The sequence below is a fragment of the Oncorhynchus gorbuscha genome, linkage group LG13 (genome assembly GCF_021184085.1).
Source record: "Oncorhynchus gorbuscha isolate QuinsamMale2020 ecotype Even-year linkage group LG13, OgorEven_v1.0, whole genome shotgun sequence".
NCBI lineage: Eukaryota > Metazoa > Chordata > Actinopteri > Salmoniformes > Salmonidae > Oncorhynchus > Oncorhynchus gorbuscha.
Window position 1 is genome coordinate 35,118,392 of NC_060185.1, and position 14,941 is coordinate 35,133,332.

Here is a 14,941-nt window from a genome sequence, read left to right on the forward strand (position 1 = left end):
TGCATGTTCACCCCGCTATCATCCAGAAGGCGAGGTCAGTACAGGTGCATCAAAGATGGGACCGAGAGACTGAAAAACAGCTTCTATCTCAAGGCCATCAGACTGGTAAACAGCCATCACTAACATCGAGTGGCTGCTGCAAACATAGACTCTAGTCACTTTAAACAATGACACTTTATATAATATTTACATACCCATCTCATACATACCCATGTATATACTGTACTCTATACCACCTACTGCATCTTGCCTACGCCGCACAGCCATCACTCATCCATATGCATTCCTTTACACTTGTGTGTATAAGGTAGTTGTTGTGGAATTGTTAGATATTACTGCACGGTCAGAACTAGAAGCACAAAAGTAACAGTCAGTATCTGGTGTGGCCACCAGCTGCATTAATTACTGCAGTGCATCTCCTCCTCATGGACTGCAGCACATTTGCCAGTTCTTGCTGTGAGATGTTACCCCACTCTTCCAACAAGGCAACTCCAAGTTCCCAGACATTTCTGGGGAGAATGGCCCTAGTCCTCACCCTCCGATCCAACAGGTCCCAGACGTGCTCAATGTGATTAAGATTCGGGCTCTTTGCTGGCCATGGCAGAACGCTGACATTCCTGTCTTGCAGGAAATCACGCACAAAACGAGCAGTATGGCTGGTGGCATTGTCATGCTGGAGGGTCATGTCAGGATGAACCTGCAGAAAGGATACCATGAGGGAGGAGGATGTCTTCCCTGTAATGCACAGCGTTGAGATTGCCTGCAATGACAACAAGATCAGCCCGATGATGCTGTGACACACCGCCCCAGACCATAACGGATCCTCCACCTCGATCCCGCTCCAGAGTACAGGCCTCGGTGTAACGCTTGTTCCTTCGACGATAAATCGCGTATCCGACCATCACCCCTGGTGAGACAAAAACGTGACTCGTCAGAGAAGTGCACTTTTTGCCAGTCCTGTCTGGTCCAGTGACAGTGGGTTTGTGCCCATAGGCGACGTTGTTGCTGGTGATGTCTGGTGAGGACCTGCCTTACAACAGGCCTTACAAGCCCTCAGTCCAGCCTCTCTCAGCCTACTGCGGACAGTCTGAGCACTGATGGAGGGATTGTGCTTTCCTGGTGTAACTCGGGCAGCTGTTGTTGCCATCCTGTACCTGTCCCACAGGTGTGATGTTCAGATGTACCGATCCTGTGCAGGTGTTGTTACACGTGGTCTGCCACTGTGAGGATGATCAGCTGTTCATCCGGTCTCCCTGTAGTGCTGTCTTAGACGTCTCACAGTACGGACATTGCAATTTATTGCCCTGGCCACATCTGCAGTCCTCATACCTCCTTGCAGCATGCCTAAGGCACATTCATGCGCAGGGACCCTGGGCATCTTTCTTTTGGTGTTTTTCAGTCAGTAGAAAGGCCTCTTTAGTGTCCTAAGTTTTCATAACTGTGACCTTCATTGTCTACCATCTGTAAGCCGTTAGTGTCTTAACGACCGTTTCCACAGGTGCATGTTCATTAATTAAGCATGTGAAACCGTGTTTAAACCCTTTACAATGAAGATCTTAAAGTTATTTGGATTTTTACGAATTATCTTTGAAAGGCAGGGTCCTGAAAAAAAGGACATTTATTTTTTTGCTGTGTTAATATTTTATATTTGAGATTCTTCAATGTAGACACCCTTTACCTTGATGAAAGCTCTGCACACTCTTGGCATTCTCTCAACCAGCTTCATGAGGTAGTCATCTGGAATGCATTTAAATTAAAACAGGTGTGCCTTGTTAATTTGTGGAATTTCTATGCTTCTTAATGCGTTTGAGCCAATCAAGGTAGGGGTGGTATACAGAAGATGGTATTTTACCAAATAGGGCCAAGTCCATATTATGGCAGGAACAACACAAATAAGCAAAGACGAACGACAGTCCACCATTACTTTAAGACATGAAGGTCAGTCAGTGCGGAAAATTTAGAACTTTGAACGTTTCTTCAAGTGCAGTCGCAAAACCCATCAAGCGCTTTCCACAACAGGAAAGGAAGACCCAGAGTTACCTCTGCTGCAGAGGATAAGTTCATTAGAGTTACCAAATTCAGATTGTAGCATTTATTTGTGCTGCAGAGTTCAAGTAACAGTCACATCTCAACATCAATTGTTCAGAGGAGACTGCATGAGTCAGGCATTCAATGTGAAATTGCTACAAAGAAACCACTACTGAAGGACACCAATAATAAGAAGAGACTTGCTTGGACCAAGAAACACGAGCAAAGGACATTTAGAACGATGGAAATCTGTCCTTTGGTCTGACAAGTACAAATTAGATTTTTTGGTTCCAACCGCTGTGTCTTTGTGAGACGCGGAAGCAGGTGAATGGATGATCTCCTGCACGTGTGGTTCCCACCGTGAAGCATGAAGTCGTGGTGTGATGGTGCTTTGCTGGTGACCCTGTCTGATTTATTTAGAATTCAAGGCACACTTAACCAGCATGGCTACCACAGCATCCTGCAGCGATACGCCATGCCATCTGCTTTGCACTTAGTGGGACTACCATTTGTTTTTTAACAGGACAATGACACATTACACCTCCAGACTGTGTAAGGGCTATTTGACCAAGAAGAAGAGTGATGGAGTGCTGCATCAGATGACCTGGACTCCATCATCACCAGACCTCAACCCAATTGAGATGGTTGCTTTGGGATGAGTTGGACCACAGAGTGATTGAAAAGCAGCCAACAAGTGCTCAGCATGTGGGAAATCCTTCAAGACTGTTGGAAAAGCCTTCCAGTTGAAGCTGGTTGAGAGAATGCCAAAAATGTGCAAAGCTGTCATCAAGGCAAAGGCTGGCTGCTTTGAAGAATCTAAAATATATTTTGATTTGTATAACACTTTTTTGGTGCCTGCATGATTCCATGTGTTATTTCATAGGTTTTGATGTCTTCACTATTATTCTACAATGTAGAAACTATTACAAATAAAAAAAAAACTTGAATGAGTAGGTGTGTCAAAACCTTTGACTGGTACTGCATATATTTTGAACAAGCACACACACACGGCGAACATAGCAACAGGAACTCCATCACATCATTCCCAAGTTCAATTAGGTTTTTTTCAAGACCTTTATACACCAGTCCCCTGCTCGCACATAGCTTTCGATATGCTACCTGCCTGTATTACACATCATTGAACCACTTAGTCATTCCTTTTCAACCACAAAAGTCTATTAAAAAGGTTTTAATCACATAAAAATAATCTAAATAAAAAGTGTACATAAAAAATTAGCTTTAATACTTTTTGAAAAGGGGTTTTAATGAAGTCTTAGTACATTTTGGAGACTCTGGTCTGCCTAAACCCCAGGCAGAAGTGCATATCCAAACAGTTTAGCCTTCTGCTAGAGACTAGAAACTCCCTTTCCTCCCCAGTCCTCACATGGACTAACCTGACCAGACCTAATGACAATGCCAAGAACACCAAGGACCTAAGGACATACAAAGCAGCTCCAATCACCTACTGGCACTAAAACAAATAATAAGTGTTATCATCTTAGTTCATCTGAAATGAATTGCCGTTTATACCAATTTTGTCCCAGACAGTTTTCCCACACAAGTCGCCACCTGTAGGAGTGGTGGATCAGGCATACAGTAGTTCACACACAATCAGCAGGAGACAAAGGGTTAGGCAATCTTCACTTTACAATGAAGAAGCAACAGAAACGTTCAATGCTCAGATGGTTCCTAGCAACACCACCAGACAGTGAACCAAGGATCAGCAACAGGGACAAAACCGTCCCTGTTGGCGCGTGCGGGGGGTTAGTTTGTGTAAAAAGTTTGTACCTGAAAAAGAAAAATGACATAAAAGTAGGTTACAAATATCACTAGGCATTCTGCTAAAAGTGAGTTTAATTTAGTAAATCTGTTCCAAGTATTCACACACATAAAAAAAGGCACATTACATGACCAACAGTATGTGGACACCGGCTTGTCGAATATCTCATTCCAAAATCAAGGGCATTAAATATATCTTTATCAAGGTTAAGTTAATAATTATGCTGTGGATGATGTATTACACCACCCAGACACATCAAATATGCAGTCGTCCTTTTGAACTGAGCTGCAGGACAGGAAGGAAACTGCTCAGGAATGTCACCATGAGGCCATTGGTCATTTTAAAACAGCTAGAGTTCAATGGCTGTGATGGGAGAACACGGAGGATGGATCAACAACATTGTAGTGACTCCAAAATAGTGACCTAAATGACAGCGTGAAAAGAACAAAAATATACAGAATAACATGTACAAAAGGCACTGAAGTAATACTGTAAAAATACCTGGCCTAAATGCAAAGCCAACAACCGATCAATGAGCAACTGCCTCATGGTATGTGTATGCTTGGCATACACATACCACACTGGATTTGCTTATCAAGAAGACAGTGAATGTTCCTGAGTAGCCGAGTTACAGTTGCTTCCAGGGGCAGTTTGAAACTCAGTAGTGAGTGTTGCAACCGAGGACAGGCGATTTTTACACGTAAATGAGACAACGGCCCCGTTCTGTGAGCTTGTGTAATCTACCACTTCGGGGCTGAGCCGTTGTTGCTCCTAGGCATTTCCACTTCACAATAACAGCACTTACAGTTGACTGGGGCAGCTCTAGTAGGGCAGAAATTTGACAAATTGACTTGTTGGAAAGGTGGCATCCTATGACAGTGCCACGTTGAAAGTCACTGAGCTCTTCAGTTCAGCCATTCTACTGCCAATGTTTGTCTATGGAGAGTGCATGGCTGTGTGCTCTATTTTATACACCTGTCAGGAATGGGTGTGGCTGAAATAGTCGAAACCAATAATCATTGCACTCTACTTTCTTCAAACAAAGCCTACGAGATACGACACAAAAATGACAGGGAAACAAGTAACATTAGAAAACTGGAAAATCCACACATTCAAATGGTGAAAACGCAGAGTGAAAATCCACACATTCAAATGGTGAAAACGCAGAGTGAAAATCCACACATTTAAATGGTGAAAACGCAGAGTGAAAATTCACACATTCAAATGGTGAAAATGCAGAGTGAAAATCCACACATTCAAATGGTGAAAACGCAGAGTGAAAATCCACACTTAATTCAACAGCGAACTAAATTCCACCGTAGTCCTTTGCTCAACCATGCAGTTATTTTAGCTTGCTTACCTGTATATATCGGAGGGCGCTCCTCAGGACACTGAGGTTAGAGGTCTTCTTCTCATCTGCATTGGGGATGTTTTTCTTCAGGGTATCAAAGCACTCCTTCAGGTGAGCCCGTCTGCGTAAGGGATGGAGGGATGAAAGAAGGGTAGAGAGAGAAGTCTTAGTGAGAGGGAGGATGAGGTCTGATTTCACACATTCAGCTTCTTTAAAGAAACAAATGTTGCAAACCAATTTCCCTTTAGGGCTAATAACTAATTACTACTAACATGAGACATATTGAACAGGTTTCTGTTCTCGTTGGTAAAACGTCTGTGTTAAAGGATACAGGAAGGGGTAAGGCAACAACTCCTCTGCTTGGTCCTGTTTTTGGCCATTATAACCCTACTACTACAGTACAGGGAAGTACAATCAGAATATTGAAAGCCATTAAAAAGTCCAAGATATGACCAATTATTGTCTGACAAATGCCATATCTATAGATTAGACATTAGTGAATAAATGGGAGTATATTTTTTTTCTTAGAACAGGACAGAGAAGTAAGCAAGCAAGTCGGTTGAAAAAAGACGTGGGCAATAATAGTGTACACCTAATCTCACCATAACCTTAAACTGCCCTGTGCAAAGAGCTCAATCCACTGTTTAATAAAAGGTGACCATGGGAGAGAGATGCACCCACCTGTTTTTCTCAAGCTTGTTATGTACTTCTCTTGTCCCTGCCCTGTAAAAGCACAGATCGGAGCACATTATAAGATTGGGTGTCCAGAATGGGCAAGACGACGAGACTCACTGAACAAGAATCAAATCAACCAACAAATATAAAAGTACTCCATCATCTCTGTTACTTTACTTTAACAATATACTGTATAATATGCACAGGCAGCTAATTGGATCTGATTACCGCTCAATTGACCAATCAGGACACTCATTATAGAGTACATAATCCAAGAGTTATTTCTTCCAAAAATCCTTCAGTGTAGTGACTTTTCATGGTTTGTGATTTCTGATACCGTTTTTACCTTACCACTCAACATGTGACTTACAATCACATCTACACACACTCTTTGCTACAAAATAGCCCCCCCCCCAAAAGGAAAACTAAAAATGCAAAAGGAGAAAAAAAATTCTAACCAAAGTGCAAACCATCTCTCCTATAAATAACAAAATTGGCCACTTACCCTCCAGGCCTCTTCTTCCCGTCCAGGTCAGGGGGGCTGCCTCGGCCACCAAAAGGGCTGGTCTGGGCCCCACGGGGTGTCTGGGGGGGCCCTGGCTGGGGAAGTAAGGCATGCAGCTGGGGGGCTGAGACGATGGAGCCAAGGTAGGGCTGCACCAGCTGGGGCGACTGCTGCTGCAGCAGTTTATGGTTGCCAGATTGGGGGGAAACCATCTGCGGAAGGTGATGGTGGTGGCGATTCTGCTTGTGGTTGCCAGATTGGGTCAAAGGCAAGTGGTGGGAGTGGTCTGTCGTCACCTGAGGAGAGAGAGCCAAAAGTGCACCCTGTCCCTGGTGGTCGTGCCCTGGGGAGTGAGGGTCCCTCCTGGGGGAGGCCAGGTAGGGTGCTGCCCCGGCCTGGGGTGACAGGGTGGTGGAGGAGGGGGTTGGGACAGTGGGGGGCAGACCTGTGTGGTTGGAGGTCATCATGGGGATAGGGATGACAGTAATGGGCATGGGGGGGGGTGGCAGTGGGGGCGGGACAGGGGCGGTAAAGCGCTCCGAATGGGGGCAGGGCTCTTCTGCTCGGGTCACATGGTTCATCTGGATGGGGGAGTAGGAAGTGACATCATTGCGCCTGTGGGTGTGGTCAGACAGCTGGAGGCGAAGCTTCTCCCTCAGCTCATTCTCCTCTGTGGGGAGAGAAAGAAGGCATGGTTACAGGCTAGAGCACGTTAGCAAACGTAAGAGCCAAGAATATTACCAGAATTTCATTCAATTTATCAATAAATATTTTGATTGTACTAGCTTCGTCAACAAAGGAACATCTGAAAAGTGCAAAAACATTTCTCCACCTAAAAAAAGGAAACTCCTCCATAGCTCTGGGACTGCAGTTAGGTTAGCTCTGGTAACATAGACTTCACCATCCACTGGGTTGACAGCAATGACATCTAACCTCTGCGATGACCAGAGAATATCGTTTTCAAATAGGTCAAGCAGCATAGGTTAGGTACCAGCAGAAACATGTCTGACAACATTTTCAGCGTCATTTGACTAATCTCCATCTAGTGAGTTTGACAGCCAGGTTTACTCCCAATGAATACTACAATCAATAAACAAAAACAGGGGAGGAAAACTAGGGTAGCTGGAAGGAAGCAGTCTACCATCCATTCACCTAGCTAGCACACTATGTTTACAGCTTATGTTGCATGTTCTGAATTTAAATATGATGCCAGACACCTCAATAGGGCTTTTACAATGCTGACATACATTCATACCAGACCTGCAGCCAGACCTCATCCTGCCTCCTGGACCTCTGCCAGCTTATAAGAGCCATATAATGCAGCCGCAATGCCTTGCCAGCCAGAACCTTGAGACTAGAAGAATTGACATATTAAAGCAGCTCGTCTTTGAGGGAATCCTGTGGGCCCTGATCAAATGTAGTGCACTATATAGTGAATAGGTGCCATTTCCGAGGCAGCCAAAGTCCTATATTTATACAACGTTGCTCTTGTTGGCACTGGCTGGCTACAAGGCAAAACTCTAATTCTGTTTATTCTTTTTATGAGTGGATTTACACACTTACAGGTCTGCAGTATGACAGGAGGACTGACAGTGTATGTATGGTAAAAGCTGGGCTGAGCTCAGTGCGAGACATTTTTTTTTGAAGAGGAAGTGGAGTATATTCCAAGGTCAGTGTGTTCAAGTAAAAGCAGGTTTTATGCCTCTTGCCCCATCCAGGTCATACTGGCATGTAAAAAGGGATATGTTCTATTGGGACATTGCAAGCTTCCGTAATTCCCCAAACTAATCTTCTTACTGGGGACCCATATCCAACGACTGTAATATGTGTAGGCCTAAATACTGTAATGAAGTATTTGTAACTTGAGCTGAAGCAGAATAGTTTTTTCTGAGAAACTTCCATGTGTGATATCTCCACATCTACTGAAAGCCCTCAGAGAGAGAGAGCTGCAGGACGCGGTTGGAAACACATCAGAAAATGTATTGTGGCAGCAAATCAATTAGACAAAGCTTTTATTCAGCCCTGTAACCCAATGTTAGGACTGAAAACTGAACAAACACATTGTGTTGATGTTAGTGCAGTACTGAGATTGAAGACATTGAACAATTGAAGCGTAAAACGCTCCGTGAACTTATTTAGGAAGCAACTTGTTTGTTGGAACGTTTCAATACTGATGCTCTTAACATTAGGTCCACGTGCGGTCCTTGAGAATGAGCTCCAATTGCGTTTTCCTAGCTCCTTCAACACATTCTCGTCTTAGAGTGGGGGAGAAAAGACGACAACCTGGACAAGCCAGAGAGACAAAGGAAGAGAGGGGGGTTGAATCCCTGAGTTCTAGCAACGACCTTTCCTCTCTTCATCCAATCGGATTGGAGAATCACCAACAGCATGCGTTTCAATGTGTAGGTACTATGGGGGCGGGGGAAGGGGGTTGTCCAGTTGCTATGGTAACAGTGGTGTTAGAACGCGTCAGACAAGAGAGCTTTACAGCCACCCTTTACATCGATAAGAGGTTGAGCAGATCCGAGCTAAACATGGCCATTACAGCACGGTAGCTACACAATGTTCCCTTTCCTTAGACCACCATATCCAATTCAGTGGGAGACTTGATTCAATTGGGTTGTTCAGAGAAACTTCTCAGAAGCGTGGGATAAATTGAGGACATACAACAGTGTGTGGATTGGGCCCAAGCTGTGGTAATTTACCTGATTACAGGGAGGGTGAAGCTGCATGTAGACGAAGATATCGACAAAAGCGAAAAGTCTCAAAGAATAAATAACAGTGTGTGTGTGTGTCTGTCATAATAATGCTATCTGGCAGTGCATCTTCCAAAAGAGGCCAAGGCACACACGGAACATGATTTTGCAGTTAACACAGACATTGGTCATATTTTGCTCAGAGCCAGGCAATAGGAAGAAGCAACAGCTCTACTCTCCCCAGCACAGCAGAGGCCAGATCGTCACAGTGACATTGAAAGCCTCCTCGGTCTTAGATATGAAGAGTTGATGATGTTCTACATACTGCCTACTAAGATTAAACAGAGCGGCTCAAACTGAAACTACATTTGTTGGACTTTTATAACAATAGTAAATTGTTGATCAGAAGAGGTCTTTGTATGTTTGTTCCTTATCTAGAAAGAAACTATTTGCATTTATACTGACCTGAACTAGATCTACTTAAGTTAGTAAAAATGTAAATGTACAAAACCCGGGGTTGTATTCATTAGTGCACACTGTAGCACCGTCATCAGTGTTTAACCTCTACCTCAGGCCTATCTGGTACACTCAATAGTGACAAAGTGCAGTCAGAGTTCAAAGTTCAGCAGCCCTGAGAAGATTCAGTCCATTAAGTGCTCTTCTCCCACATTCAAGAACAACCCATAAAAACCCCAGAAGGACTGGATGGGTCAGGGCCAAACCCCAGAAGGACTGGATGGGTCAGGGCCAAACCCCAGAAGGACTGGATGGGTCAGGGCCAAACCCCAGAAGGACTGGATGGGTCAGGGCCAAACCCCAGAAGGACTGGATGGGTCAGGGCCAAACCCCAGAAGGACTGGATGGGTCAGGGCCAAACCCCAGAAGGACTGGATGGGTCAGGGCCAAACCCCAGAAGGACTGGATGGGTCAGGGCCAAACCCCAGAAGAACTGGATGGGTCAGGGCCAAACCCCAGAAGAACTGGATGGGTCAGGGCCAAACCCCAGAAGAACTGGATGGGTCAGGGCCAAACCCCAGAAGGACTGGATGGGTTAGGGCCAAACCCCAGAAGGACTGGATGGGTTAGGGCCAAACCCCAGAAGGACTGGATGGGTTAGGGCCAAACCCCAGAAGGACTGGATGGGTCAGGGCCAAACCCCAGAAGGACTGGATGGGTCAGGGCCAAACCCCAGAAGGACTGGATGGGATTAGGGCCAAACCCCAGAAGGACTGGATGGGTTAGGGCCAAACCCCAGAAGGACTGGATGGGTTAGGGCCAAACCCCAGAAGGACTGGATGGGTTAGGGCCAAACCCCAGAAGGACTGGATGGGTTAGGGCCAAACCCCAGAAGGACTGGATTGGTTAGGGCCAAACCCCAGAAGGACTGGATGGGTTAGGGCCAAACCCCAGAAGGACTGGATGGGTTAGGGCCAAACCCCAGAAGGACTGGATGGGTTAGGGCCAAACCCCAGAAGGACTGGATGGGTTAGGGCCAAACCCCAGAAGGACTGGATGGGTTAGGGCCAAACCCCAGAAGGACTGGATGGGTTAGGGCCAAACCCCAGAAGGACTGGATGGGTTAGGGCCAAACCCCAGAAGGACTGGATGGGTTAGGGCCAAACCCCAGAAGGACTGGATGAGTTAGGGCCAAACCCCAGAAGGACTGGATGGGTTAGGGCCAAACCCCAGAAGGACTGGATGGGTTAGGGCCAAACCCCAGAAGGACTGGATGGGTTAGGGCCAAACCCCAGAAGGACTGGATGGGTTAGGGCCAAACCCCAGAAGGACTGGATGGGTTAGGGCCAAACCCCAGAAGGACTGGATGGGTTAGGGCCAAACCCCAGAAGGACTGGATTGGTTAGGGCCAAACCCCAGAAGGACTGGATTGGTTAGGCCAAACCCCCAAAGGACTGGATTGGTTAGGCCTTGCGCAGTCACAGTCCCAGGGTAGGATTCAAAGGTCAAACACAGTATTAGTTAACAACAGAGCCAGGAATAAGTCCTCCTCTACATGCATCTGATGGTCCTTTAAAACCCCATGACATACTTAAACCATCATTTAAGTGCAGAGTGTTGTGAGCTTGTCATTTGTTGAACAGGCAGTGGAGGTGTCAAAACTCCTAAATCAAATTGTATCGGTGGCATATTTTCCAGATGTTATCACGAGTGTAGCGAAATGTTTATGTTCCTAGATAAGAGCGTCTGCTAAATGACTTAAATGTAATGTAATGTAGTTCCAACAGTGCAGTGATACCTAACAATACACACATATCAGAACGAGAAATGTCAGAGTCCGATAATATATATATTCACTGAACAAAAATATATTTTAAAACGCAACACGTAAAGTGTTGCTCCCGAATGTTTCATGAACTAAAATAAAAGAGCCCAGGAAGTTTCCAAAACTCATAAAAATATTCTCTCAAATTGTATGCACAAATTTGTTTACATCCCTGTTAGTGAGCATTTCTCCATTGCCAAGATAATCCATCCACCTGACAGGTGTGGCATATCAAGAAGCATGGTCATTACACATTTGCACCCTGTGCAGGGGACAATAAAAATGTGCAGTTGTGTCACACAACACAATGGTCACAGAAGTCTCAAGTTGATAGAGGGTGCAATTGGCATGCTGACTGCAGGAATGTCCACAAAAGCTGTTGCCAGAGAATTAAATGTCAATTTCTCCACTAACTTCATTTGAGAGAATCTGGCTGTACGTCCAACTGGTCTCAAGCGCAGACTACATGAAACCACACCAGCCCAGGACCTCCACATCTGTCTGAGACCAGCCACTCTGCCCGCTGATGAAACTGTGGGTTTGCACAATCGAATAATTTCTGCTCAAACTGTCAGAAAACGTATCGGGGAAGCTCATCTGCGTGCTTGTCATCCTCACCAGGGTCTTGACCTGACTGCAGTTCAGAGACGAAGCCAACTTCATTGAAGGTGAGCATTTTCCCACTGGCACTCTGGAGAAGTGTGCTTTTACAGATGAACCCCAGTTTCAACTGTACTTTGCAGATGGCAGACCGCGTGTATGGCATTGTGTAGGCGAACAGTTAGCCAATCCCAATGTTGTGAACAGAGTGCGCCATGGTGGTGGTGGGGTTATGGTATGGACATGCATTAGCTACAATGTCCCAGTTCTTCCATGACCTGCATACTCAGACATGTCACCCATTGAGCATGTTTAGGTTGCTCTGGATCGACATGCATGACAGTGTGTTCCAGCAATATCCAGTAACTTCACACAACCATTGAAGAGGAGTGGGACAACATTACACAATCAACAGCCTGATCAACTCTATGTGAAGGAGATGTGTCGTGCTGCATGAGGCAAATTGTGGTCACACCAGATACTGACTGGTTTTCTGATCCACGCCCCTCTGGGGTAACTGTATTCCCAATCATTTGAAATCCATAGATAAGGTCCTAATGAATTGATTTAAATTGACTGATTTCCTTAAATGAACTGTAACTCAGTAAAATCGTTGAAATTATTGCATGTGGCGTTGATATTTCTGGTCAGTGTATATGATGGTGTGTATAGACATATTAATAGAAATGGTGTGTACAACAGTAGTTATATAGAATGAGCCTTGACTTGGTTACAGTATGAAGTGGGTAAAACACTATGGAAACATTAAAGTCACCAGCTTTTAATGACTATTGACTATGTACACAGGTCATAACTCCTGTCCTCTCTCTGCAAATGAATGACTGGTGAATACACAGCTGTGGATAAGGTAGAGGAAGGGGGTTGTCGTTTATTTTACCATTTTGGTTCTCAACCAAAGAGTAATCAGATTTCGGTAGTTTCGATGGTTTCCGGTAAGATCGGAGGCATAGTTGAGGATAGCCTCGTTCTCATGCTATTTATAAAGATACTTTTGTGAATCCAGGTGAGAGTCAAGTCTGGTATAACGTTACTGCATTAGTGTGTCAATTAAAACACTATTTTCATTGGTAAATTGGTTGACTCGAGACTACTTACCACGTGTTCTTATGTAATAACATACACTCTTTCAAAGTACAGGAAAAACTTGATTAATGTTTGCACTGCTTGCTTGACTTACTACTAAAGATCTATTGAAATGTTGTCTGGTTGTGTTTAGCTCTATGGCCTTGATAGGTTGGGGATAAAAACGTGTAGTTCCGCTTATATAACCAAAGCACATAGCAGAGGAGTTAGTACAGTAGAAGGGGAGAAACACTGCCCTACTTTCTTCCACACTGATCTAGCAGCAGCACTAGAGAGAAGAGAACAGGGAGGGAACGAGGGGGCCTCTGAGTGTAGGAGTGCCAAGCATGCACGTGGTGAAAGGGGCGGTCCCCGTTGCAGATGGGGCGTGGTCAACTTGGACACGTCACCAGCAACAAGCAAAAAAACATTCAGCGATTAACCGAAGGTTTCTTTACTAGGCATGTTCCATCTAGCCTACATTTCAGTTTAATAAGTGTCATGTACGAAATCACATACATGTAATGGTGTATTCATACAGCAATTTTAGGAATTCAATCGATTGAGCGCCACAGGAGCAGAGAGGGAAACCTGAATCTGTCATATGATCCCCTGATATGTCAGGTCAGATGATGTAAAACGTCTTCAGCACTCGCGTCGCCACCGCCCTTTACTGAGATGAGTTTTTTTTAATGTAAAATAATGAAGAAGCTTACTATACGACTTTAAAAGTCGTCGCTAGATGTTAAACTTACATGGTTTGGCCGAAAGCTCATAGTTGGAAACAGTGCTGCAAATAAACACGATCGTTTCAAGATTTGATAGAAGGCGCGACGATCGACGAGTTTGTAATGCAGTAGAATTCACATGGCTACATTGTGTCCTGTCACACATCCAAATGATATATTTGTAGCCAACTTCTTAGCACAATGATCCAATCTGAAATAGACTACTATTTGAAATCACACCTCCAATTGCTCAAGACATTTGAGACAAGGACGTCTGATTAGTCACGACCCCCAACGCAAACAAAGGCAATACAAATCAACTGTGCACTTAAATCTTACATTATGAACGAAATGTTTAATTATTAATTTTAAAAATGACTGAGGTTAAATCCATGCAGATGATCTTTTCCCAGGAGAATAATCTTATAGATTTGACACATCTAAATAACGAATTAGTTTGATCCTTTCAAATCGTAACGTTGAAAGCATCTAAAAAAAAACGATAATTGATTGTAACCTTTACATACCACGTGCCTTCTGTTGTTGCTGGGCTTGCAATTCCAAAAACTTGGCTGCTTCTAAAAGCGTCTCGATGCTCATTTCTTCTACGTATTGGAAACTAAATGTTACAAGCAAAAATTAAGCGAATGTTACAGGCTATGCACTTTTATTTTTCAGTGTAAGGATCCAGTACTTCAGTCAGCAAAATTGAAGAAAAAGGTAATCGGATACCCCTCGTAGAAACTCTTCCACATACGTAGAGGAGTTGCAACAAGATGGCGCTGAGTATAGTAGGTAACAAATCAGGGCCAAAAGCATACAATATAAGACCGCCCACACATGTATTCCCTCCCATACACTAAAATAACAAATAAAACACGACATGGAGTTTTGAAATGACTTGACATACTGGCATTGAATTTCATTATGCTACAACGCAAACTACACGTTTTCTCATCACAAACTACACGTTTTCTCATGGATTCCTAATCCACGATTTGTCTGTGTCCGTTCACGACAACACGTTTATATATTATTAACATATCATTGCCTAATAGCTAATCACCAGCCGAGAACAACAAAGTATTGAGCTTGCAAACTAGTAGAGTAGCCATCATTCTCATATTATGATCCGGTCTATGGGTCAGTGGCCTGAGCAACCAGCCATCATTGACCGAGGTAGTTTGTGTGTATGCATTGAGATGTAGGCTACG

General features: G+C 44.3%; 1 protein-coding gene across 1 annotated transcript in view; it reads right to left on the reverse strand.

Moving 5' to 3' along the window:
• The window catches only part of LOC123992788 (max-binding protein MNT-like), a 31,246-nt gene extending 16,738 nt beyond the window's left edge, over positions 1–14,508 (reverse strand). Inside the window, 4 exon segments of the mRNA XM_046294313.1 lie at positions 5,169–5,280; positions 5,841–5,882; positions 6,340–7,009; positions 14,255–14,508. Of these exon segments, the coding sequence (XP_046150269.1) occupies positions 5,169–5,280; positions 5,841–5,882; positions 6,340–7,009; positions 14,255–14,327 (897 nt within the window). The 5' untranslated portion in view covers positions 14,328–14,508.
• Positions 14,509–14,941: the final 433 nt, after the last annotated feature.